We start from the raw sequence: 26309 nt of genomic DNA on the forward strand, positions 1-26309 counted from the left end.
CTTTTTTGGGGGTGACTGCAGCGCGACTTAATGGAATCGGTCGTCTTGTGAGGTCAAACGACCCCACGAGTTTTAGCCGGTCGTTTTGGGGGGCGTAACGAGTGTCGATGAAACGTTCGTGTCGAAGAAACGTGTGTCCATGTAAAGTTGTCCACGAAACGTAATTCCACGAAACGGGTTTCGACGAAACGATAATGCCATAGTGAGCCATCCTCGAAAGGATTTTCTTTCACCTCTCGAATGAAGTAAAAAGTGCGCCAGGGTGGCATATGGCATTTTTTTCGCGCGGTCCACCGCCTCTCTATTTGATCCGGACCATTTGCAGCAGCTCGCAGTAGACGCGCAGGTCAAGGTTACTCGCTCGCGGTGGTCACGTGACTCGTTATTACCCACCGAGAGCACGCGCGGTGCGATGTCGGCGCCTTTTGTGTCCGACCAAACTCCCAGCGCACGCGCCCGGAAGCACGGCCGCTGTTACGCGCAGGCCGCCGTCAGCGAATTCTCATCGTTCTGCACGTTCGTTAGCTCGCCAGACTGACGCGTCTTCGGGGGAAAAAAAAAGAGCGCCCATTGTTCTTCACAGACGGCGTAGAGAACGGGGAGGAACGAGCAGTATAACGGCGGGGCGTATTCGCTGCCCGACCGCCTGAAGCAGCCGTCTCGACTCCGTTCACCCGAGAAACAAAGAGTGCGGTAAAAGCTGCGCTCTCCCTGGACCAATCAGCCGCCTCCCTTTCATCGGCTGACCCCGCCCTCTGCGCGTCCATGTTGGCGGGAGCCTTATCACGGGACGAAAAGGTAGACGTGCGAGTGTTCCGAAGAAGGCTTCCCCCGCACTGTCAGCTTTATACCGGTGAAGAGTGGGCGCTCGTTTTGCAAACCTCGAGTCTGTGATGCCGTTGTAACGTGAGACCGGGGTCACGCCCCCTCCGGGGCCACGTGGGGCACGATGGAGAATGAACAGCTGGGCCGCGCGTTTTTCCAAGCGAAGAAAGAAAAGAGAAGGAACGGATCCGCGTGCCAAAAAGGGGACGAACACGTACTCGTGGATACGCCCCGAAATCGGAGTTGCTAAAGTTTGCCCACGCGGACGCGCTCGGCGTCGAATGGAAGATTGCACGCCGACCCACATTGTTTACAAACAAGCCGGCGTTCGCCCACGCCCGGGTGTGGGCACTGAAACCCGATTCGCGTGGGGCTGCTCCGGATGCGTAGGGCTAAACAGCCGATATGGTCGCAGTGGGGGTGACGTCAGGGAGTTTGAGTTGGTGTGTAACGTTTCGGCAGGTTCCGCGTACGTTTCAACGGTTTCGGGGGTGGCCGAGATGGGAAACTCGGAAAGTAAAAACGCGTTTGAGGGCGCACGCTTCGTCCGCACTTGGGCCACCCGTGCCCGTGGTTTGATTTTTAAAGGGTGTCGATATTTCGGGCAGGAAAGGTGCTCGTCCTTCTGGACGGAAACTATGCTTCCTGGACAAAACGTCCGAAAGATCGTACAACAAATATCTGAAGAAAAAAAAAAAGAAAAGAAAACTGGAGACGACAGACGAAGAATGGAACAAACACAGAACGTCTCAAACGATCGTACGACCCCTGGAGAGTTTTCTCCGCAGTTCGCGCGATACTAGAATCTTGCGGCCCATCAAATTTACCCGATCTCGAGCCTTCAAGAATTAGTGTCTCAACTCTTTTTTTTTTTTTTCTGTAACACTAAAAGCAAATTAAGGAAACTATGGATTCTGGAGTGAACCATTTTGGAACCGGATGCTGCGCACGGCGCTACAACTAGGTTTTTGTGCGCGACGAATTAGCGAGGGAGCGGACCTTTTTGTTTTTCTCGTTTTCTCACTCGTGGCTGGCTCTTGATAAATGATCCGATAGAGATGTCAGGCCCTTCGGCGCCTGGATCCGGATATAGCCACCAAGGCCCGCCGGATGAGGCCAGGTTCGGGCTGCTATTGTAGCTTGGCAGGATCAGACTGGGCGACAAAGTCGGCGAGAAATCAGGCGGCCGTGATTGGTCAACGCGGCACTTGACCGTGGCGCCGGCCAATCACATGTCGCCGGACTTCTAAGCCGACGTTCTCGCCAAGCGTCCAGAGAAGGGCCCCTGGTTGCTTTCACGATTGTTTTCGGCGGAGGTACCCACCGGAGCGCTTTTTCCCCAAAGGCCCTTAGCGCTTCTTTCTACCTTTGGTGGTGCGCAAAACGAGGCCGCAGTCCTGGATGTACTACGTCACGTAGCGGAGGCCAACGCGAAGCGCAGATCGAACGCTGCGTCAACCTTCGACTGGGACTCGTGCTCAGTCGGTCTGAGAGCACGATTCTGAGCCGAACGCTTAACTCGGATCAAATATATGCGCCGCACTGACCTTGGGTTGATGAAGTAGAAAATCGAATACCGCGGCCTCATCGAGGTGTTGACTGAATAAAAATTTGTGAGATGGAGTCGAGGCTCACGCACGATTTAATAGAGCGCTTTCAAATAGGGGGCCCCTGAGGTTCGGGTCCCCTTAGTGGAAAACTCTCCATTAGCGATTTGAAGTTCGCAGGCAGACCAGGTATCGTCTGCGGTTGGTTGTTTCGTCCCTTCCAGCTGTTCGTTGTCCGCCGTTGACTCCCCGCGGGCTATTTCCTCTTTTCCTTTGGAATTTTGACTCTAGACGGACCTGGGCAGCGGCCAAGATGAAGGCGGGTAGGCGGCAAACCGGCGCGGCGGTTCAATGGATAATGACCACGAGCGGGCACCCCGTTGCTTCGAACGAGTTTCTTTTCTTTTTAGGGCTGAGCGTGTTAATGGTTAGGCCGCGAGCAAGTTCTCGTTAAGTTCAGACCGCGGCCTCGCGGCAGCTCCCCCGGCGTTCCATTATCGATGTTCACAACCGCATAGGAGGAGGGACCCGCGGCTCTTCGGTGCATGTCTGCCCATCTTGAGTGTTTGAGTTCCGGCGTTTGCCCCTATACCTACCGACAAATGAACACCCGACTATGTTTTGACGAATCTATGGAAATAAAAAAAGTAAATTTATATACGTAGTCTTGCCGAGTTTTGACCCTCGGGTTTTGCTTCCATCGAGGCTCATGACTGAGTAGCGTGACGAACACTCGGGAATTATTTGTTGCGTGATTCGATGTTTTAACTGGACACTCGTGAAATGCCTCGTATAAGTCGTGTAAATTACGGAAAAATGAATATGTCATCAGTTCTATTAGTGGTCACGAGACTAATCAGTACATCGGTCATTGTGTCTACTACTGCGTATTACAGCGAAGACTTTCAAATTTCAATAGGGATCTTGAGAAAAAGAGAACCTTTTCAGGAACGAATTGCTAACCGCCGCAAACGTCCGAAATTGAAGGAAAAGAAAACGGGAAAAGAGTAGACATTGGCGTTATATAATTAACTACAGTTTATTAATTTTAGTGAAAGTAAACGTATGCTTTTAATAAGACACTTGCCGAGTGTCATTGAAAACTCACAAATCAGACAATTTTAGGAGAACTTAAAGCAGGAGTGAAGCGCGGGATGGAAGTTACTCAAGAAGTTACCGCTCGTGCAGCAGGCACAAGGCCGTCGGATGCGACAACGCGGATGATATTCTTCGCATCGCCAGCCTTGTGCCTGCTGCGCGAGCGATATAGAGCGATACGCTGGCTCGCGCCTCCTGGCGTATTTTCGCCGAACCGCCGAAGTGAGGATCGCCGATGGGCCCGCGTCCCTTTGGCCGTCGTGGCCCCGCGAGCCCGCCGTCTGACCGTTCGTCCCGGCTTTTGTTTCCCCGGGCAGGTGACTCGCTGTCGCTGTGTCCGTCTGCCCGGTCGTGTTGCACGCTGGCCGCCGAGCGTCGCCTGCAAGACGCGTCCTGGGAGAAGCTTCGCGGCCTCGTCTGGGCCAACACCGAGTCCCTCCGGCGCTTCCTCGAGGACTCCGCCGCCAGCTTCACCGGTGAGTCCCTCCTTCTGGCTGGTGTATACGGTCGGGCACCAGGGCACGAACCGTCCAAGCGCCCATCCCCTTCCAAAGGGGCTTCTTCTAACCTTAACAGATTTGTTTAAAGAAACCACGGAAGATACATTAATGCGGTTGATGCGGGTGAGTTTTATGGCCGGGGGGACATAGTGTAGGGGGTCTAATCGTCGCGATAAGTAAAATATTTCAGTTAAATTCGTTCATTAACGAATAATTAATAATTAATTCGCAGCTTTTTTTTAACGCAAATCTGTTAAATCGTTTGCCCGCTACGCTCTCCGGAAGGAAGACGCCACTACTGCGCATGCGCGGCACTAGCCTCGCCTGCAGAGTCCCGGATCTCGCAGCGGGTTGCGGAGGACGTTGCGGGACGGCGGAAACCATCCACGAGAAGTCCCTAATGTAGGATGGCGGCCATTTGTTTCGGCCGTCTCGTCCGCTGGTCCCGGGGGTCGAAGCCCGCTCTTCGCGCCTCTGGGACAGCGCCTCGGGGCACCGTGCGAGGGCCCGAGGGGGGCCGTCTGTCAGGACGGCAACTATTTCGGCGCTCTGGGCGGCTGACTCAGGGCCCGAGCATCCGCGACTCGCCTGCTCGGCCCGGGGCCCGAGCGCGACGCTGTCGAGAGTGCGCGTGTCGCCCGGGCGTCGAAGACAGAGGCGACGAAGTGCGTCGATGCTCGCCGGTGCCCCGAGCGAGCCTTCCGCATTGCCTCGCCTTGTAAGGCGACCTCGAAGGACTCCGTGGGTCGTCGTCTCCGGTGAACGAACGGTCGGAGAGGGCCCTGCGGTTTGGGCCCTTTCGAACTGCCCGTGATTCCGAACCTTGTATGGGTTTCGGGATTGTGGACTAGGGCAGGGAATGCGGCCGTGAAACATGCGGAGTTCTTCGTGCTCAGGTGGCGTTTGGGAGGGGTCGAGAAAGTGTTCTGTTACGTCCACGAAAACCCGCTCAGTAAAGAAAAAAAAAAAGTTATTTTGACACTACAGTATTTTTTTTTTTCTTTTAGCGGGGTCAAGGCGCGCTTTCGCACCACCATTTTGTGCTCGTTATCTCCGTGTTCATCTTGTTTGGGAACTTTTTGGTCCCTTTTCCTCTTATACCTGACATGCATTGACGCCTCAACGCGCGCCCGGCGCTGGCATAACTGACCTCTCGTTCCTGGTGCCAGAGGCAAATTAGGCATGAGATGTCTAGACGTTAGATGCATATACAGCCTGTACAGCTCTGCGGCTGACCGCCGGGTATGACGACACTTCTTCACGCTGTAAATGAGAAATTTAGCCTGCGCAGTATCGCAGCCTGCAGTGTTTACCGTGCATTGGAGTAGTGATGCACGACCGCACGCCGGTCCGATGCTCCTTCAGATCCAAACGGGCAGGGATGGGGATTGTACCCTGGATGCCCGGGTTCTGCAACCCGACGGGCAGTCGCCTGTCGTGCGACCGTATACCCAAGAAGGGATAGTGGGAAGAAAAGAACGAGCCATGGACTGCACCAAGACACGACTGCCTCAACACATTTGTAGCAGATATTAAGCTGGTTCAAAAGACAATATCACCAAAACCTTTTTTTTTTTTCTCTTAGAATGGATCTATATTAGGCTGCTCCGAATAAGAGAGCTGACGAAAATATTGATCGTGGGAAAGACGCCCGGTGATCAATATTATCGTCAGCTATCTTATACGACAATGCGTAATACCTCCATTCTAAAAAAGAAACAAAAATGGTTTGGTGGTGTCCGTGTTTCGAACCAGCTTAATTTCTGTTATAAATGCGTTTAGAACCCTTCGGGCTGGTTCTTTGCGCGACATCTCTTTTGGGAGCAGATATCTCTCTCCCAGCCGGAAGTTTCTCGGAGAAGCTTTCCAGATTGATGGCCTTGTTGGCGCGCATCGCGTCAGAGCCCCTCCCAGGACACCCCGTCGGGGCCATTGTGCCTTCGTGGACGTCGTCACTCCTCGTGCCGTCGGTGTCGTCGGCACCCGCTAGCGGACGTCGTCTCTCGGCGGGCAGTCCTTGGCCCCGGGGTTCCGGGTAGGCTCCCCTCTGTGCCCCCCGAGAAAAGGACTCGTCGTATGAACGTTGCCCCGGGAAGTTAGTAGGCCTCGGAAGTACGACGGCTTGTGTCCCCCGCTGTAGAGGAACGGTTCGGTCTGCGTCCAATGCGACCGCTACCTGGCCACCTTCAAGGTGCTCCATAGGCCTGCTTGTCTCGGCCAGGAGGCGCTGTAGCGTCCGTGAGGCGCGACCATTTAATGCGCTAACGGGAAGGGGCGCCCTAGCGTCTTATGATCAGGGATCCTGCTTCTGTCCACGGGCTTCTGTCCACGACCATTTAATGCGCAACGCAACGTACAACAAAACGCAACCTAAAAAAACAACAACAAAAAACGATGTTTTTTATAGGGTGCCTACATGTTTTGGAGCGGCAGAAACATGTAGGTACCCTATAGCGCAGCTAAAAACTTGAGAAGCCTCTCCCACTTGGTTTAGGCCTGCGCATGACGTCATCGAGAGTGGATCCCCTCCCCAAGATGCGCTGAAGCGCGTGCGCCTCTCGCCGCGCTTCCTGTGAGACGCTGAAAGACTCGCGGGCGGCGACGCTGACGCGAGCTGAGTGGCGCTGGGTGGATCATCCATAGAGAACAGGGCCTGGTCAAGCTGCGCACGGCCTTTATTTGGGAAGCGAAGGAAATAAAGATTATTAAAGCGAAAGCCTCATATGTCTGATCGTTCAGTCGACCTTCTAAGTCCTTGAGCGAAAGCACGTCGGCGATGCGAAAGGTACCAAAAAGTTTACGTGACCACTCAGTGGATGACTAAGATCAAGAATTAGGATCACTCTGCATATTAAAGGGCTACTTCAACGAAGTCTGAAATATACCCGTCGTGTTCACAGATGGACTAAATATGATCGACAATATCCGTAAATGACAATCGCACGTTTGTATTTTAAGCGTGATGACTGTATTTTTTGTTATGAACGGCCTACTCTGGCAGGTGCCCGGAGAGCAGCCAGCGGAGAGCAGGTCGCGTCCGCCGCAATCGTGACGTAGTTTGTCTCGGCACTTTACGTCCAGACGCAGCGGACGCTGCGAGCTATCCCAGCCACTCCCGCTCTGTGGACGTAGCTCGTGATACGCTTTCCACGCGTCTCTGTGCCCCCTCTCCAAGGTCCCGTGACATTCACAGGCCCTTGGATAGGCCCCGATGGCTCGTAGCATCCGCTGAAAGCAGCCGAAGCACAGCAGCGATCGGGCCACCGCCAGTAACCCCAACGCTGTCTTTGTACGATTTTTGAGTGACGGATTAATCCTCCGTAATCTTGTAGAGGGATAATAGCGACTTCTCGGAAAGAGGGGAGTCCCTCTCCCCTCTTCTCTCGTCGTGGCCGGAGGCGAGACAGTTATCCAAAGGTTCTGAGACGGGCGTTACAAGCGAGGCGTTAGCGACATCCGCCAGGTGCTTTTTGCTAATCGTTTAATTCGTCGTACAATTCCTTTTCGTGCCTTTTTCAACGAGAGATTGGTGTGTCTGATGTGGGAAGGTTCCATTGAACACGAATAGACCAAGAAATAAGCGCCCAGATACTCAGCGAGTAAATCATGGCTCTTGGGCTTTCGCCTTCAAGTCGTCGTAGGGATAACAGAAGTGACTCTGCGTGTTTATTTTTTTAATTATTATTATGACGTTTGAGGTGGAACAGCCCTTCTCTTGTGATATTGGCTCACGCGGTAAGAATTGCACAAAGTGCTTCCTGTTGCAGCGCCGTACCCACGCGGAGCGCAAGTTCGTCTGCTTCTTGCGCAGGCGTTGCGGTGACGTCAGAGCGACGCCGAGCTCTGATTGGCTGGGATCGGAAGGATAGTGGGTAGAGCTCAATGCTAGGCGCCTTGAGGTCTACCCACTATCTTTTGGTTTCAATCAGCCAAGAAGATCTTGGCGTCGTATTGACGTCACCGCAACGCCTGCTCAAGAAGCAGACGAACTTGCGCTTTTTCCGCAAGGGCGCCGCCATCTTGAATTGTCGTCACTTCCAGTATGGGCGAAAACATTGTTTTGCCGTTGCCACGCCAATAGAAGGCATTTAAGACATAAAGGTAACCGTCACAGATTCTCGTTTTGCCTCCACTTTATTTTTTTACCATTTGCAGGTTGAAACGTTCCGATATTTTTTCGTCGCCCGTACCGGATATGCCTTCTTGGCGGTCGGGGGCGAGAGTAAGCGAAAAAGGTCTATAGGCTTTTCGTCTGCGCGTTTGATAGCGCTCAGTTCATATCTCTATGACAGAGTAAGGTTATTGTGCTCAGAGAAAAATGTATATATATATATATATATATTTTTTTTTTTGTGTGTGTGTGTTTGTATTTAGGACGTTTTCGCTGTTTTCGGGTGTTTCAACTTTGTTTCGAGTACCATTTTATTAAGTTCTACGTACCACTTAGGCTGGTTCGATTGCGAAACAAGTCCACTGAGACAACGTACCGACAGGGCAACAAAAAAGCGTCTCGTGAACTTTTACGGCAATTTCGCAGCTGTTGCGCACGTCGAGGACTCGGCCACTTTTTGTGTTTAATGTAATTATTCTCTTACTGAACTCGTTCCGTAATCCCCGCAAATAGAACTTTTTTTTCTATTTACCGTCGTTCGTATCCAGCCGCGTAGTTCATACATTATTTATGGGGGTAGAAAGAACGGTAAGGACATTGCAACCTCGAACAAGTTAAATATATAGAAGATACGAAACATGAATGGTTGGCAGTTTTGGAAGTTTCGATTAACACGCGAACCAGTGGCGTGGCAAGGTACATTTTCCCCCACACCAGAAGCTACGTTGTTCAAAAGGGCGACGACAGGGTAGAAAAGAATGGTCCCAGCCTATTAAATGGAAACTACGCTATTTTATCGATAAATTCCAAGCCCAGTCCTGGAATGCCAACGCACTGTCTCAGCACTGTATCCCGCGAGAGATGCAGGTACGTGGCTCTTGGCGACCGCTTACTCGACTCCGAGGGACGGCCACGGCCAGTGCAGAATCACCGAGATGAAATGGAACCATCCCTGGACTATGGAGGCAGGCACGCGGCGAGCAATATTTCGCACAAGGGAGGTGCTTGCTCGGACCCCCATCCAGGGCCCGACGGATGTTGCGACACGCGGAGAGCAATTAATGGAATGGTGCGTGTCACTCTGGTGAGCGGAATAAGCCATGGTTCGCCAAGACGTTGGCCGATCGATGGCGGTTGTTCGGGATGCAGATCGATTCGGGGGAAAGGGTTCGTTGACACCGCACGGGAACCCGACCGCCTTCCTAACGAAGCAGGGCTCTTATCCACTGCAGCGGCGAAGCGAGTCGCCATTGAGGTCGCTGCGTGTATATACGCGCTCGTCGCCTCTTGGTCGATTTGTGGACCAACTAACGAGGCTCCGTCCACTCGTCGTCGGTCACCGTGGACAGTCGGTCCTAATTGCCTTCTGATGTGTGGGCTTTACAGCAGTGGGGGTTGCTGAGAGGGCTGAGATGTCCATGGGTCCAGAAGCGGGGGGTTCGAATTACTTGTATATTGAAGGGTAGGCTGGGTTTTCGGGAGGTCGGTGTCGTAATTTTTCAGGTGTTTGGTGTGGTAAATGGACTGCATATTGCGGATCGATGAAACTCCACAAAATTCACCGGGCGTTAGCCCCAGTGGTGATGACCGGACGCGAAGGGTTCGGCCCGATGCTTTACCCGAATAAAACGTTTTTTGTTGCGATTTGGAGTCGGAACGTAGAATCCTCCACCAACAGTAGAGTTGATTCCGCGGTTGACCGCGGCTCATAAATGGCGCCACGTGTTGTTTCCACGGGGTTCCATGCGGTGATGTGGGAAAAGTAAGTAGTAGTGGGAGTAACATGCGTATAGTTATTGACAGGGAAATAATTACGACACGGTTCCGTGATGACCATCGTTTAATCGTGGCCTGGGGAAGGGGGGGGGGCAGAATTGGGGAGGAGAAATGATGAGATAAAGGGAAAGATGCCCGCCGAGCGTACGTAGCTTCACGGAGAGTCAAAGACTCGCTTGCGGGGTGAATTTTGTGTGGAAGGGTTTGTCCATTTCGTGTAGGTCTTCGGTACGAGGAAACTAAAACAACGCAGAAAGGACACGGAGACAAGTGGAAGGATGACACAGAGACGGTGCTGTATTCCTCCCTGTGCGGCTTTATTTTCCTCGTAGCACGCACCAACTTTCCCAACCAGAAAGGTTGCTGTGAGACTTGGCTCTCGCCTCTTGTGGACCTGGTTCGAGGGCGGAAGAAAAACAACCATGGTGCAGATGCGGAAACAACTGGCACCATCAACGAGTCGAGGGGGCCCCTTCACCGAGACTCCGAGAAGAATCGCGAAAGATTCGGGAGAGAGAAAGTAAACGTCTTCATTGATGAGAAGAAAATATTTTCGAAGAGATGGTCGTCGGGCCGTGATGGCGGCCACAACCACCAGGTGCCCCCGAGCGACAGCGGTGTCGGTGGCGCACCTTCCGACGATACGCCCGAGTTCCGCGACGGCCATCGTAATCATCCTCATCATCGTGGGCGACCCGTTAATTGGGCGGCGTCGACGGGTTCTTCGGGCCAGACCATCGAGAAGCGCGAAGGCAGTCATCCGGGACCCTTCCCGCCTTTCCTTCTCTCGCCGTTAGGTCAACGCGGTGCTGCGTCACCCGCGCTGCTGCGGCCGCCCGAGACGCGAATAGAAAGGGAGAACGTTCGCGCGCTGTCCGGCTGCTGACACACGGCCGACCTCAGCGGATACAGAAGACCAGGCCTTGACCTCATCGTTAGTGGATCTCCGCCCCAAGCGACGACCGGAAGCTCGGAGCGAGAGTCGCTGGAGTCGGCAGACGGATTCTCCGCGCGTCGCACTCCTTGTGAGATTCGACGCTGCCTCGATCCACCCATGATGACGCTTGGAAGGCGAAGGCGCAGGCCTTCTATAGGTGGCATTGCCCCCCATGATAATCGATGGAAAATAAAGCTATTATGGTTGTCGCAGCCTGTAGGGCCGCTGCCCACCAAACCTCTCGTCTTCGGGCACGTGCAGGAGCGGCACGCACCGCCGTCCGACGGCTGCCGCGACTCGACACAGACGGCGTGCCGGGGATGGCAGCGGCCGCGTGTGTCGTTTGCCCCCTCGGAATCTGGCCGGAATTTCTGAGCACGGCTGGCCGCCGGTGTCTACGCAGCAGCGCGCCGCCGAGCACTGACTGCGGGACTGTTGTGCCGCGCCTGGTCCTCCTTCGCGCTGTCCTCACGGATCACGAAGCTGGAGGAAGGACCCGAAGAGGAACCTTCTCCCGAAGACGGCCCGGGGCAATACTACCTAGAAGACAAGGCCTCCTCCTCCTCCTGACGTCATCACTTGTGGACCCTGTGTCAGCATGTGTCGCCGTCAGCGCGTCTTGGGTCTCACAACGAGCGCGACGACAAAACGGGCGCGGCTAGCTTCGGCGTCTTTGCCGCTTGGGGCGGGTCTGGGATCCACCGACGATGACGTCTTGAGCGGGCCTTTTCTCCTAGGGGAAGACGACGAAGTGATCTCGGAGTGAGGTTTCCCCACTTCGAGCTCCGCGAGAATTCCTTGAAATTCTGGTCTAAAGACCGAATCCACCCTGAATTCACACTGAAGAACTTACCGGCACACCACCCGCAAGACCGCCGTCAAAATTCCGGCGAAAGAAGTGAGTCTCCTTGATTATTCGAACACTTTGTGCCCAGACCACGCAGTCCGCCGCTAAGACTACATTGAAGCACAGGTCCTCGCTGGCGCGGCGCGCGTTGCGCGCCGAGTTCGCCAGCGTAGCTCACCGCTAGGCACCCAGAAGCCCTCCAGCTCAGGCTCCATCGACGACACTCGCCGATCGGAACCCCTTGAATTCACCCCGACCAACGTTATTCTGCCGTCATGGCTCACTTCGCAAACGAGCACTCCCAAGCCCCGTGGAGCAGTCGCCTGCCCACCATGGCTGATTTACGCGACACCACGCCCTGGAAGAGCACCCCATCAGCCCAGAAACGATTAAATCAATACGAGACCGTTATAATCAAACCACAGACCGGAATTGACCTCCGTCAAGTACCCCATACCGAACTCGGCTTAGCCGTTATCACGACCGCTAAACTCACCACAGCCGAGCGCGGAGAAACCTACATCAAAGTCAGAAATCAACAAAACTTGATCGCCGTGGACACATACAAACAGAGTGCCCGGGACAAGATTCTACTGATTGAATCACTCCCTATACAAGGCAGAGACCACGCGACCCGCACCTACTTGGCCATGAACAAGGACCATGCCCGCGGTGTAGTACATGGTGTTCAAGGATGGTCGAACGAGCGGCTACTCGAGAACATCGGATGCAACGGAAGAAAACTCATATCCGCCCATACCATCGGCAACAGCAATACCGCTCTACTTACCTTTGAAGGACCCTACCCCCCAAAATACGTCACCATAAACTGGGTAGTTACACGCGTGTACCCCTATAGGCCTCGAAGCCTAATATGCGGCACGTGCTTGAGCATCGGACACAAATCCGAGGTCTGCCCGCAGAAGAACCACCTCAAGTGCTGCCAGAAATGCAGCAAGGAATTTCCACCCGACACCGAAATCGACGGGAACCACCAATGCACCCCATACTGCAAGAACTGCGACGAGGACCATTCTCCACTCGACCCCAGTTGCCCGGCCCGGGTCTACGCCGACGAACAACACAACCAAGGTATCTTATACCGCAAGAAAAGACAACTGCTTGCCTCAAGGCCGATGCCCCGACGCCCAAATGCAAGGGCACCTCCCCAATCGCGCCACTACCTAGAAATAGCCAACCGGTATGCAGTACTGGAAGACGAATACCCGATGCTACCGCAGAAACAGGAGCAAACCAACCCTCCCGGCACCGACCGCAACGCAGGCCAGGACAGGCCCAGAAGACCACCTACCCAGAAGCCGACCCACACGTTGGGGGACAAACTTCCAAGAACGAACAGACGCCCCAGGGCCCGGGCCAGGAGCCTGAGTCTGCCGAGGAGGAGTGACCCATTCCATCCTCCTCAAGACGACCCCAAAAGCACGTTTACCAAAACACAGTCGTACAGGGAAGCCCTCATCAAAGCGCGCAAGAACCCCACAATTTGCAATCAAGCCCGAGCGATCGCTATGGGTATCCAACAGAGACACACACAGACCCCCAAACCCCTAATAGCGCCACCATCACGAAACGAACATCACTCCATGAATCAGGAGAGCATGGAGGAAGCGGACTCGGTAACGACGCCGTCACAACCCCAGCCTGCTAGAGAGATAACCCTAACCGCACTTGTGCAAATGGTGCACCAACTAACAATTCAAAATCAACAAATGCAACTACAAATGAACCAAATGGAAACGAAGATCAATCTTCTCATGAGCCGCAAAAGAGGCTACCAAGACCAAGAGCCACAAGAGGGGACCAAAGTGCATATCCAAGAGACCACTACCCCACAAGAACGAGGACATGAATAAAACAACACAAAGCAACAATAGCACCACAATATGGCAATGGAACTGTAGAGGCCTTCGAAGAAAAAAAGCCGAACTCGCTCTTCGCATACAACAGACACAACCCAAACCCGACATTATCCTCATACAGGAAGCCAACGGAGACCTCAACATCCCAGGTTACCAAAAGTTCACTCAACCCAGCATCTGCGTCACACCTAGGAAAAACAAAAAGCTACAACCGCCCAACAAAGCTATTGCCCCAATAACCACGACAGCTACCTACGTAGCGAAGCAAATTCCATCCAACCAAATCAACACTGATCACCTCAACGATCAAAACCAAGAAATAGTAGGCATCGAGTGCCAGCCACCAAACCAATCCCAACCAATTACATTATTCAACGTATATTGGCGACCAAATACCAAGATCGCGAAAACGCAGTGGATCCGAGACCTGGCTCAAAAAACAAAAGGTCATCGAATCATCATCGCAGGTGACTTCAATAGTCACCATCCACTCTGGGGATACGAGAATACAAATCACAACGGCAACACACTACACAATCAAACAGCACAACACAAATTTCACCTCATCAACAATGTCACTGCCACTACAAGAATCGGCAACAGCGTTGAGAAGGACACCAGCCCGGACCTCTGCTGGTCGAACAACCCCACCGGCATAACATGGTCAAATACCGAAGAAACCCTAGGTAGCGACCACTACATTCTCCAAATCGAGGTCGCCCAACCCACGACCAATCGCAAGAAGTCTGACAAATCAAAACAAAACCTTCCCAAAGCGACCATCACCAAATGGGAGAAAGTCCGAAGTGACTTAGAAAAAAACGAACCCCCCGACAACTTTGGCGCGTGGGTCAAGGACATTGCAGAAAGCATCAAGAAACACACTGCCACACCTACCAAGACAGAGGAGTCACCCAGCATAGATAGACATTTACTCAATCTATGGGACACCAGACACAAGCTGGTTAAGAAATGGAAAAAGAAAAAAACAAATCGGAACCTCAAGAAGGTCATTCAGAAGATCACAGAGGAAGCTGAAAATTACGCCCAGAAAATCGCCGACGACCAGTGGATTGAACTATGTAACGGATTCAACGGCCAACTCCACACCGCCAGAGTCTGGAGCATACTGAACGCACTGCTCGACAAAAAGAAGCCAAAACACTCATTAGAAAAGATCAAACTTAAACAGGGCTACACAAATGAAGAGTTGGCGACCAAACTCCACACACTCTTCTACCCCTATTCTGTACCATACAACCCGGGACCAGGTCAAACCGCCCTCACTGATGACACGCGAATAACCGAAACGCAGGAAGGATCAGACAGCCCCTTTAGCAAAAACGAGCTGTTGACAGCCCTCTACTCCATCAAACGAAACACCACCCCCGGACCAGATAGCATAACGTATACGATGCTTAAGAACTTGCCTAAGAACTACATCGATGCCCTCCTTAATCAGATTAACCAAGCCTGGGAAAGTGGCAACATTCCCCATGAATGGAAGACCGCTGAAGTCATCCCCATCCCCAAACCAGGCAAGACACCCACCGAAATCACTAACCTAAGGCCCATCTCTCTCACATCTTGCGTCGGAAAACTCATGGAAAAGATGGTCCTCCGACGACTGGAGTGGCACCTGCACAACCAGGGAACCTTCCACCAGACCATGACCGGATTCCGTAGACACGTGTCCACACAAGACACGATGCTTCGAATCAAACAAGACGTCTACGACTATCCAAGCACAGCTCAAACTCGCACGATAATTGGCATAGATATCCGCAAAGCATTTGACAACGTCAGTCACCAAGCCATTTTTGACAAAATCGCTGAAATCAGCCCAGGCAAACGATTAGAAGCCTACATCAGAAGCTTTCTTTCCAACCGCACCATACGGATCAAAATTGGAGAATATAAAAGTGAAGAGAGAGTAATTACCACCGGGGTACCACAAGGCGCCATACTATCACCCACGCTTTTCAACATTGCCATGAAGGACCTACCTCACAAACTTCACGATATCACGGACCTCCAATCAGCAGTATATGCGGATGACATCACGCTATGGTGCTGCAGCGGCTCCCCAGCACAACAAGAACATACATTACAAGAGGGCCTAGACGCTGTCCATAACTACATCCACACATTGGGACTGTCCTGCGCCCCAGAGAAAACCGAGTATGTCGTGGTCCTCAACTCCAACCAACCGCAGGCAGAAAAAACCCGCGACTTCATCCAACTGAATCTATCAGGACACGCCATCCCAAGAAGGAAAAAAATCAGAATATTAGGATTTTGGCTGGACCAGAATGGCAAAGCCCACGATTGGGTCCACAAAACCCTAGTACAGATACACCAGATTACGCATATGATCAGCAGAGTCACCCGAAAAAGGCACGGACTAAAAGAGCACGAAATCAAGAAAATCATAGAAGCCTTCATTATCTCCCGGGTAATGTATGGACTCCCATACTACACCCCCACTAAAACGCAACTTTCGAAAATCGAAATAAGCATACGTAAGGCCATCAGGATCGCCTTAGGCGTTCCAAAATTCACCCCCCTTCACCTTCTACAAGCCACAGGACTAATGAACACGCTAGAAGAAAAGACGGAAATCCACAAAATTGGCCAGATACAAAGGCTCCAAACATCTCAGCACGGCAGAAAAATCCTTGAGGCACTGGGATATGACATCACCTCACTTCCCCCTATCCCACCGAAACCGCCCCCATGGGACACCATACCAAACATCATGGTCAGACCCATTCCCAAAAACATGGACCCGGAGCGCCACCAAGAACGAAGACAAGAGAGGGTCCATATGCTCTCAAAACGACCAGAACCCACCAACTGCATCTACACCGATGCCGTCTACTTACACCACACTCAAGAGGGCGCGACGGCCACAGCCGGCCCTACGAAGAAAACAAAACGAAAACACCGCGAGGCCCCATCACCCACTAGCTTGGAAGTGCAAGCCATCGCGGAGGCCATTCAAGAAAACGCCCAGCTACAAAACATCACAATCCGCTCTGACAGTCAGGGCGCCCTGAGAACATTTAGAGAAAACAATTTACCACCTCACATAAAGACTAACCTCTCCAAGGTCATGAAAGACCACCCAGACCTCCGAGTCACATTGGAATGGGTTCCAGGCCACACAGGAATCGAAGGCAACGAGCTGGCCCATCAGCTCGCCCGTGAAGCTATTACTGAACCGGGACCTTCCACTCCATGGCCACAAACGTACGACCCTTACATACACAGGAAGACACTTCACACCAACAGAACCAACACACTGTTGGAATGGAGAGAGAACAGGACCACCCTCCCTTCCCCCTCACAATTTCTGACCCGACTGCACTCTACATTGGTACGAAGAGCCCAGACTGGCACCCTCCTCACACCACACATAACGCATCATTTGTTGGGACGCGAAGGTCAACCTAAGTGCGCAAAGTGCCACAGATACCCTAATAATAAACATATCCTTTGGGACTGCCCTCACAACCAACAAGCACTACAAGAGACCCTCAAAACAATACCGAAAACACTTCACCCGAGCTGCTGGGAGGAATGGATCGCTCCCCCACCCGCACACAGCACTCTACTCTGGAGTTTGCTTGTTAAACATATAGTAAAATGCCGGGAGTTTATAGATGACGTCCTGGACTAATAAGGACCACAATAAATGTTTATTCTCTCTCTCTCTCTCTCCTAGGTGTTATTGCTCAGTGTGGCAGTAGACACTTCGCTTCGTTCAGAGCTTCTCACGGCGAGACGTGGTTATGTTCGAGTGTACTCGAGTGTGTTGCGTTCCTTCGTATACCCGCCGACGACGACGGGAGAATACACTGGCGCCCTCTATCAGGAAGCACTTCCGGCCTTCGCATATATTTTTGCAGCGAAGCTGTTTATGGCTAGGGTTCCGAGGATTTTTCGTGTGCGTCAACGAAAATTCGGGTCCCGAACTTCATACGAAATCGCCCCATCCTATGCAAAAGCTTATACGTCTCATCACTTGGATATGCATTTTCAGTAGATTAGTTCTGAATAGGCACCATTTTCAAGATCAGTAGACTCTCAGGTAGATAATGAAGGTTTCTCAAAGATATGCCGCTGTGCGACACGCGTCGGCCATGTCTACGCTCGCACCGCCTTCTCTTTGTCGTTGTCTTTGTCCGCCGGGTGGCGTTCCCGTCTCGCGTGCCTAGTTTTTTCCGGCTCCTCGGGGCGGGTCTGCGTCATGTGCTAAGCAGCTTCTCTGGTCATTCTACCTTCACAGAATGGAATGACTCATGATTTTATGTTTTTCACGCATCATTCTTTCGCGCGTGAACTAATTCGGTTAGCATGCATATATTTTTCGTAGGTAGTGCGTAGACTGAAAGTAGAGCGAAACCTTCGGTCCACAGATATATAGAGTTCCAGGGCATGCCAGTGTGTTCTCTCGTCACAAGCAGTTGGGAGGGAAGACAAGGCGGTCAGCACACTCAAACGAGAATGTCTGAACCAGCCTTATTACCGCGTGTCTCTCCACCCTCCACTGCTTCCGTTTCGGAAGGGTGTTCTCCACTTAGGAAGGATCTTTTCCCGATGCCCGGGCAGCTGGTTTATTTGCCGATTTGTCACTGGAGGAAAACTGTTCTCACAGACATGTCGCAAAACACCTTGATAGCGACATTTTTCTGTGTTCGTGTGTGCATCACGAACGGGCCACAAATGAGCCTGCTACCAAACAAAATAAATTAAAAAGAAAAGAACACATAAAGCTAGAGCAGAATTTTTTTTTTGTCTTTCTTTCGTCGGGAAATGAATTGTTGTTTGTTGCTACAGTGGAAATTCAACACTCTCCCGTGCCCCTGCGTGCACGATGACCCCCAAAGCATTCGCGACGTCCGTCTCTGGTCCTTGCTGATTAGGGAGTTTTCGTAGACCGCGCTGCCCCCTCCGCTAAGCGTTCCGCAACGAAGAAGTTGCGACTGCGCCTGCGCGCCGATAGCCTTGACTGTGGAGTTCCCGCTATCGTAGCGGGTTGCGGAGGGCCTTGCGGGACGGCGAAAACGATCTACGAAAACTCCCTAGTAATCAGTCGAGCTATTGCGAAGTGCGACCGATGTCTCACACTAAGGGACATGCATTTTGAGAGGCTAAAAGGTGTTACTCCTCTCAGGCACAACTGAGGCCGGTTCTGGTCAAGAGGTACCACAGCCACGTAGCAGCCGAGTCAAGAGATCCACCGAGGCGAGTGATCGAATATGGGTCGAGAGAATAAACGAGTCAAAAGGCGCGAGTCGGAATCCGCATGGCCAGTCGTGCACGATGTCGATGACTTCACTTCTCGAATACAGGAATCCAATGGTCGATGCGCCCAATGCACGCTCGGAGAGTTCTGTGGCTGGAACAGCGTCTCCGTAACGAGACTTCGAAGGGATCCGGCACGCATCCCAAGTACGGGGACTGGCACTCAGTGACCCAATGAAATGGCCCCGTCTGTATCGCTGTTCTGCCGCACGGCGGCGACCTTGTTGAGGCACATTGATATCACCGGTCCAAAGAACTGTGTACGTAAATCTCAATGTGCACGTGTCTTATTTGTCAGCTCGAGACCCCGAAGAGAGAGAGAGGGAGGTCCGTTCTGGAGGCTGGCCGGTGGTCATTCCCCTCCGAGGGCCCGAAGAGGACCCACCGGCGGCATCCCGACCGCGGTTTTTCTGCTATTCGGTGGTTGGGCGAGGGCAGCGCTTCCCTCTCCCGCCTCGTTAATGTTATTAGGCATCGGCTCTCCGGTTTCCGCTCGGTATCTGGTCGGAATTCCGACACGTCGCTGGAAGGGAATCGCTTCCCAGCGGCGCCGTCGCGGTGCGGGCCGAACCGGTCGCCGCATATTTGTTAAATGCTGTCCCGCGGATATCTCTGCTCCGGGGACCAGTCGTCGCTCTTCTTCCGCCCGGCAAAAATTCACAGACGCCGCGAGATGTTTTTATTGGCACTCCGGGAACTTTTCGTTGGTCGTCGCCGGGATCGGGCCGCCGCGGAGGAATGCGCCGTCGCTGGGGAGGTCGCCCACCCGACGTCGCCTCTTGAACCCGGTCTGGGATCACCGCCGGGTGGCGCTCATCGGGGGTGCCTCACCCTTCTGTCCAAAGCCGCGAGAGCTCGGGTCTCCGGTGGGTGGTCTGTCGGTGAAGAGGGAGAGGACATCAGAACACCGAGCTCTGGTTGGACGCAATCTCCCCGCTTGGACTCGATCGAGTCGGCGGGTCTCGCCCCGCTCGTCTAAACCCCTGTCGTCCCCCGACCGACCCGGACGTCCTAAAATTTGACCGAAATCAAGAGGGCTCGGTGTAACTTTCCGTATTAAAACCTTCATCCGTTTATTCCGCGTTTGGAAGGATTCGTGGGTAGACGATAGCGGCCTCTGTCTCTGTTCAAACGCGTTCGAGCCTGAACACCGGCGCCCGGCGTTCGAACGCGAGACATTGCGCGAGGGGCAGACGACGCTCGCGGTGTCGACCGACCTTCCGATCGGAGCCATTAGAGAAGCCCTCTCCATGGCGGCGCAGCGCACGCAGCGGCCCAGCTGCAGGTAAGAGGGAGCAGAGACCGCACGGGCAAACTCCGGAGGGGCTGCACGGCCGAGCTCAGCGCGGCGCGGCCACTTGACGAGAGCGCGCGCTCGGCCGTCGGCCGCTACCTCGGCAGTAGCGAAACGTGGCCCTCCACGCCAGTAGGTCGCAGACGAACTAAGGGAGCGGAATAACGACATCCATGCTTTCGCATTCACAACTCATAAGAAGTGTTTTTGTTTTTTCTCAGTCGTATAGTTTCTTAGTTCGGTGTGCGTGTCGTAAATATTCACGTTTCATTCTTGTTTATATTTCATCTGGCCTCCGATTTCGTTCGCCATTCCGTGCGAAAGTGACAAGGTCACATGCTGATGTCTTCGTCGGGCTGAACGAGTATGACTTGAGGCGGGAATGCGCGCGGACCAAGTGGACTCTCTCTTCGAGGCTTCGAGGGAAGTCCTCCAGGCGGCGGAGTCCCTCAATTTCCCGTCGGCGCCCCGTAACTCCGGTAGGGCTGACAGCACAAAGCACGACAGAGGGCGCGCTCCCATCGTTCACGGATTGCAATATATACGTTCTCTGCTTTCCAGAAGCAGCGTTCAGGCATTCGTGCTTCTGAGCTAATTTGTCGCTGGGAAGTTCAGAACGATAAGTTTGTTTGTCCCCACCGTCAAATGCCACCCGTGTGTACAGGCGAAGGAAGCAGTACACTACTATAAGTTGTGCTCTTGAACGTGCATCACGCAGTACAGTGACACACGAGCGCTCGCCGGTATAGGCTCTTTTGCTTTTACAAATATATGAACCCCCGCTTGCGTGCCAAGCAACTTCCGGCTTCTCCGTCTTATACAAGCCTGTCGAGCTTCCGGTGCTAGAAAGCATAGATGCTACATGGACAGCGAAGTTGGAGATTTTGCGAGGGCCTTCGGCTGTACGATTGAACGTCTTGGAGGAGACGAGTTGATTTACGAGAATAATCGGAAATTTTGAACAGATGTCGTGCCCCTTTGTTCTTTTGGTTTTCGCCCGGAGAATTGGTGGTTAAATGTTCCATCCACGTTTCAATCAGCGGTGTTATATATGGCGGGCTTTGTTCACTATTTTTATGAGCCGGAAGTTCGCCGGGACGTCGAAGACTCGAGCACAGCCTGGTGGCGTTTGCAAAGAAAAGGGTCTATAAGATGCTGATTGAAACGGGCTGGATTGATTCCTGGGTTCTGCAGCATGAGCTTTCGCTCCACGCGCTCCCAGCCGCGGCATTCCACTTCTGGGCTATGATGGACGTGACGCTGCGAGGGCTTGAATGAAAATACAAAACCAAAGTACCTAGATTTTTTTTTTTTTTTTTAGTGTAGTAGGTATTAGGTAGGGGCAGGGTCCCCGCTGGCACGGAGGAGGACGAGGGAAGGATCCGAAGACGGCACGCGTGACCCCTTTCCGAGGCCCGCTTCGGACCTGAGTTACGGCGGCCGGCCTGCCAACTCGATCAGGGCCCGATGAAAGCCGGGCTCTTCTGGCCCTCGGACGCCTGGTTCGACTCCGCCGTCGGCCCTCGTCCGGTGAAGCGCGTCCACGAGCTCGACGAGTGAGTCCCGCCAGGCGCCGGACCGCTGGCTGCGCGCCGAGCCAAAGAGCAGCTTTCGGCGCCCGGCCTTGGAGCGGCTGCAGCGCGTGCAGATCCAGCAAATAAACTGGAACGTGCCAAGGCGTTCGGCTCATCCGGGAATGTTTGGAGTGGACTGCGCCGCTAGCACCACCTAGAAGACGAGGCCCGCGCCGAGGGGCTTCGCAAGTGTTCTGGAGATGAGGTAGAACTCGATCGTCCTCTTCCCCCGACCACGCAATATAGTGCCGCTGGCGTCCATGTCGCCGCACGCGCGTCTTGCAGCGTCTGAGGACAGAAACGAGCACGCGCCGACGCCGAGACGACGCGTCTATAACGCACTCTGTCGTCAAGCTCGTGTCTCGGGGCATATAATCCGGAATCCAGCAACGGCGGCCCGACACCACACGCACGCCTCGTCTCCTGGGTGGCGTACTTATTAGGTCAGTGAAGCTGCGCTGACGGCGCCAGCGCGCAGGTGCACCGCGTCCCGAGAGAGAGAGGCAGGAGCGCGAGGTGTACCCTTTTTCGGGGTCCCGGCGCGTGCTGCTGCTTGGGCGCCCGGCGGGGGAAGAAGACTTGTATCGCGTCGGCCGATCTGATTTACGTGTCGGGTGGCCGGGAGCGCGCCCAGTCGGCCCTGACGACGGATGCTCTGCCCTTGGCCTTGGTCACGCCGCTGCGGCGCCCAGGCACGCCGCCCGCCTCTCCCCCGACCAAGATTTAATTAGTGGCGGCGGTCGGTACGCTACGCGCATGCGCGGTGTCTCACGCTTCGCCCGAGGCTCTGCTCTGCTTGCGTGGGTCTGCGAATAAGCAGTGCTTGTCAGCACAACCGTCATGCGAACTGGCGTCACGTGACATCGAGGTGTGAAGTCAGATGACGTCATGTGACCACGAAGCGTGACGAGAGATCTCGTGATGTCAATTAATGAACAATCTGTTCTTGCTCAGTCTCCGAAACGGCTGTTTCAGGTCTGCCAAACAAACTTAAACACTCGTTCTCCAAGTACCGCATGGTACAGATAAGATGACTTGGCTGATAAGGGACCTATCCGTCTATAGGCTACGGGGAGGATTTCGTGGAGGTCTACACACTCGGTGCTTACGGCGGAGAACGAGTGCCAGCCGAGGGTTGTGCTTCAAGCTGGAAGTAATTGGGCTCTTCACCGCAGCACGCGTGACGGTCGGGTTTCCCCAATGTGGGGGCTATTGACGAACTCGCATTTCGAGGATAAGTGGACGCGCGAGAAACAAGAACGAGCCGCTCGCGGCGCCTCGTGCTGGACGCCCAGATTTGGTCCTCAACCTCTCGAACGGCGGGCAAAGCTCTTCGCAGCTCCACATGCATGCCCAGCCCAGCAGGCGAGAGCTTTGGAAAGCGAGCGCCTGGTTTCACATTGCGTTTTGTTTCTCGAGCGATCGTGCAGCAAAGGGAAATCAATACAGCAGACGCGAGTATTTAGGCAGCGAGAGGTTGGTCTGCCTTTGAGAATGACGACACCCTGGCTCGCGCTATGGATGAGAAATTTAGGCAGTGCACTACGACCGCTAACCTGGAGTTTTGGACGTGCAGAAGAGAAAGAAAGACACTTCATTTAGAGACATTGCCTTATGAGCGACTCTCCATGAACGTGCATCACGCCGGGGTGATTACACCAACGCATGCAGGCACACGATTGTTTGCGAGACGGAGACGGAAGGAGGAAACTTCCGCCTCCGGAGGCTGCATGCTCCACTGAAAGTCAGCTCTACGTAATGACAGGGTGCGCTGCACCGAAGCCGAACTCCGACCGGGCTCCACCGACTTCCGTTCCTCTACATCGCGCCAAGACCCCGGATGTGCGACGGCGTATACGCGCAGATGCTTCGCTCTTCCCGAAACGGGTTCCTGCGCATGCGCAGCAGCCATTCACCGCAGCTCGGAAAAATTCCGAGGACACCTCAGCACTTCTTAGGCCCGCTTCAGACGGGGCAACTTTCTCAGCAATTTTGGTGTTTCTCGCCGGTTGTTCCCTAGGTTTTTCTAGATTGACACGAATTGCTGAAATCGGGTCCGGCTCGAAACAAGCGAGCAACTCGGAGCTATTCGAAGACGTTTGAAGCGAAAGCAGGCCAATCAGGTACGCGATATTTTCACGTGATATCCCGTGCCAGTGATGATGACAACTAAAGTCTTGGTTCTGCTTTGAAATTTTTCCTCTTTTTGGAAATGAACCGTTTCAGAAAGATGAGTTAGTGTTCTCAACGCCATTTAAATGTATAAAAACACGTTTATAGAGCGTAACTGTGTGTCTGAATAGTGCGAGAAAAATAAAATGTAATGATGACGATGGCAGATTGCGGAAATTGGTTGCTGCGTGTGAACGCGGGCGGGCCGTGTTGCTGGCGTCGGGACGTCAAGTTGCTGGGAGAAAGTGCCCCGTTCGAAGAGCGGGCCTTACGAGTTGTGAATCCGAAATCACGAGCTCTTCCGCCCCCTTCGTTCGTCTGCGGTGCACTGGCGTTAACGGCCACGTTTTGCTACGCTTAACATGCTTAACACTTGTCGGCAGATGTGTCCTCAGCGAACTTCGTGTATTTGGTATACGGTGTAGAGTGAGAGCGGCTTTGTTCGGTCTGGCGCGCTCGTCAGAGATTACAGCGTTGCTGCAGCCCGTAGTCTGACGCTCCGGGCTGCCCGAAGCCTTTCTCCCGCGTGGCCGTTTTTCCTGCGATTTGTCGAAGAGCCTCATAAAGCCAGATCGTCGGCTCGAGGCCCGTATATCTGCTGATCGCGTCAAGGAAAGGTGGCCCCTTGGACGGCCGCCGGCCCTGGCGATAGCAAATTAAATTAGCACTCCCTCCACGTGCAAACTGCGTGAGCTGCTCTTAAGGGTTATGCGTCTCGCGTCGAATCGTTTAATCTCCCGCTTAGCGAGGTGTATGCGAGTGGCCTCGAGCCGGGCCACTCGCTTATACTTCGTCGATATTCGTCTCTCTCTCTCTCGAGTCGTAAACTTGGATTGCCGGCAGAAGAAGCGCTGCTCGCGGGGACGACCTTATAAGACGAGTCTCCGGCTTTTCATGTATAAATGGAGTGCAAAAACTATTCCCATAAATGTATTGATGGATCACCGAAGAAGATATTTACTGGTTCCTGACGTTGTGAAGATTTATTATTTTATTTCTTTGATATTTTTTTTAAGGACATACGTAGCACCGCATAATCACCATTACTAAACGTGGTGCCGCGGTCGTCCATGGTACTTTGTCCGGTGCCGCAGCTTGCCTTGGTAAACAATGATTTTTTTTTTTTTTTTTTGCAGCGACAGTTGTTTTGGGCGAGGTCTCACAGCGGGTTCCCGGCTGTGCTTCGTGTAAGGTGTCGCAATCTCTTCGAGACCGGGGCTTTCGAGGCACCCTCGGCGTTGTGTGTTGTACAGACTCGGGAAAGCAGTGGTAGTCGTCGGGAGAATCTGCTCTTAGACAAAAGAATCGGGGCTTTTCTTAGAACTAGCCGAGGGCGAAATGGCGAGCTACGACGGCCGAGTCACGTAGGCAGCGTGAAAGGAACGAGATACAAAGCGTCGTTCGGGTGAAATATGGACGGGTTAAAAGCCTCACGTAGCTGAACCCTAGGCCAAGGTCGAGGGTCCGAGAGTGCGATCGTAGCGGTGTTCGGGCGAGGCACGAACGGGCCAGAGTTTCGCGAAACCCGACACCATTTCTGAAGGCCGACTCGAGTTCACCGTCTCGCACGTAGGAAATAAAAATAAGACCACAGCCTGCGCGTCTCGACCGCGGGCCTTGAGTCAGGTGCACGTAGCGCGCCGGCTGACGCAACCGTCACGATAAGCAGACCGGTTAATAGGGAGTTTTCGTAGACCGCGCTACCCCCTCCGCTAAGCGTTCCGCAACGAAGAAGTCGCTACTGCGCCTGCGCGCCGATAGCCTTGACTGTGGAGTTCCCGCTATCGTAGCGGATTGCGGAGGGCCTTGCGGGACGGCGAAAACGATCTACGAAAACTCCCTAAAGTCGCAGCCGATGCACAATTCTTCCCTGGAAAGCGAGTTGACAAGTTCTACGCAGGAGTGCCTTGGACGTGGGTCACGACGAGTAGCGGCTTGGACCTCCTTTCGCTCCCTTGAGTGGGAGAGGATACGTCGTGGCGCCCCGATCTATTTGGCGGGGAAATTTCCCTGCTGTAGGGTGTGACGTCAATCCGCCATTTTATTGTTAGTTTCTTTTTCGAATAAAATTTACAAATTTTAAGAATGGCTTCGCAACCAGCTGAGGCGATGTCAGCGTGGTAAGATCTATAAGCTTCTGTGCTCTACGCATTTGGAGGGGTCATGTAAATCCTTGGAATGCTCGCCTTCGGCACACAGCTCACAACAGCAAAATGGTGGACAAAATTACGTCAGTGAAAACACTCTATAGATTTAGCTGGAAAATGCACGAATGCGCGTGCAACCCAGAGTGCAGCGCCTCAACTGTCGCTTCATACGGAGGACGCGGCAAGGGACCCATTTTGCTTCTAGGGAGCACTCGCTCCAGTCGCTGAAGGAATTGTGGCTTTGGCCTGATTCTGTACTTTTTTTCTTGTCATGTAATAAAAATATTATTA

General features: G+C 53.4%; 1 protein-coding gene across 1 annotated transcript in view; it reads left to right on the forward strand.

The window, feature by feature from the left end:
• Positions 1–26309, forward strand: part of LOC8030419 (glypican-5) — a 110830-nt gene that overhangs the window by 41245 nt on the left and 43276 nt on the right. The window contains exon 2 of the mRNA XM_029984538.4: positions 3788–3946. Within this exon, the coding sequence (XP_029840398.3) occupies positions 3788–3946 (159 nt within the window). The remainder of the gene's footprint in view (positions 1–3787; positions 3947–26309) is intronic.

Source organism: Ixodes scapularis, unplaced genomic scaffold, assembly GCF_016920785.2.
Source record: "Ixodes scapularis isolate PalLabHiFi unplaced genomic scaffold, ASM1692078v2 PGA_scaffold5__190_contigs__length_132052651, whole genome shotgun sequence".
NCBI classification, from domain to species: domain Eukaryota; kingdom Metazoa; phylum Arthropoda; class Arachnida; order Ixodida; family Ixodidae; genus Ixodes; species Ixodes scapularis.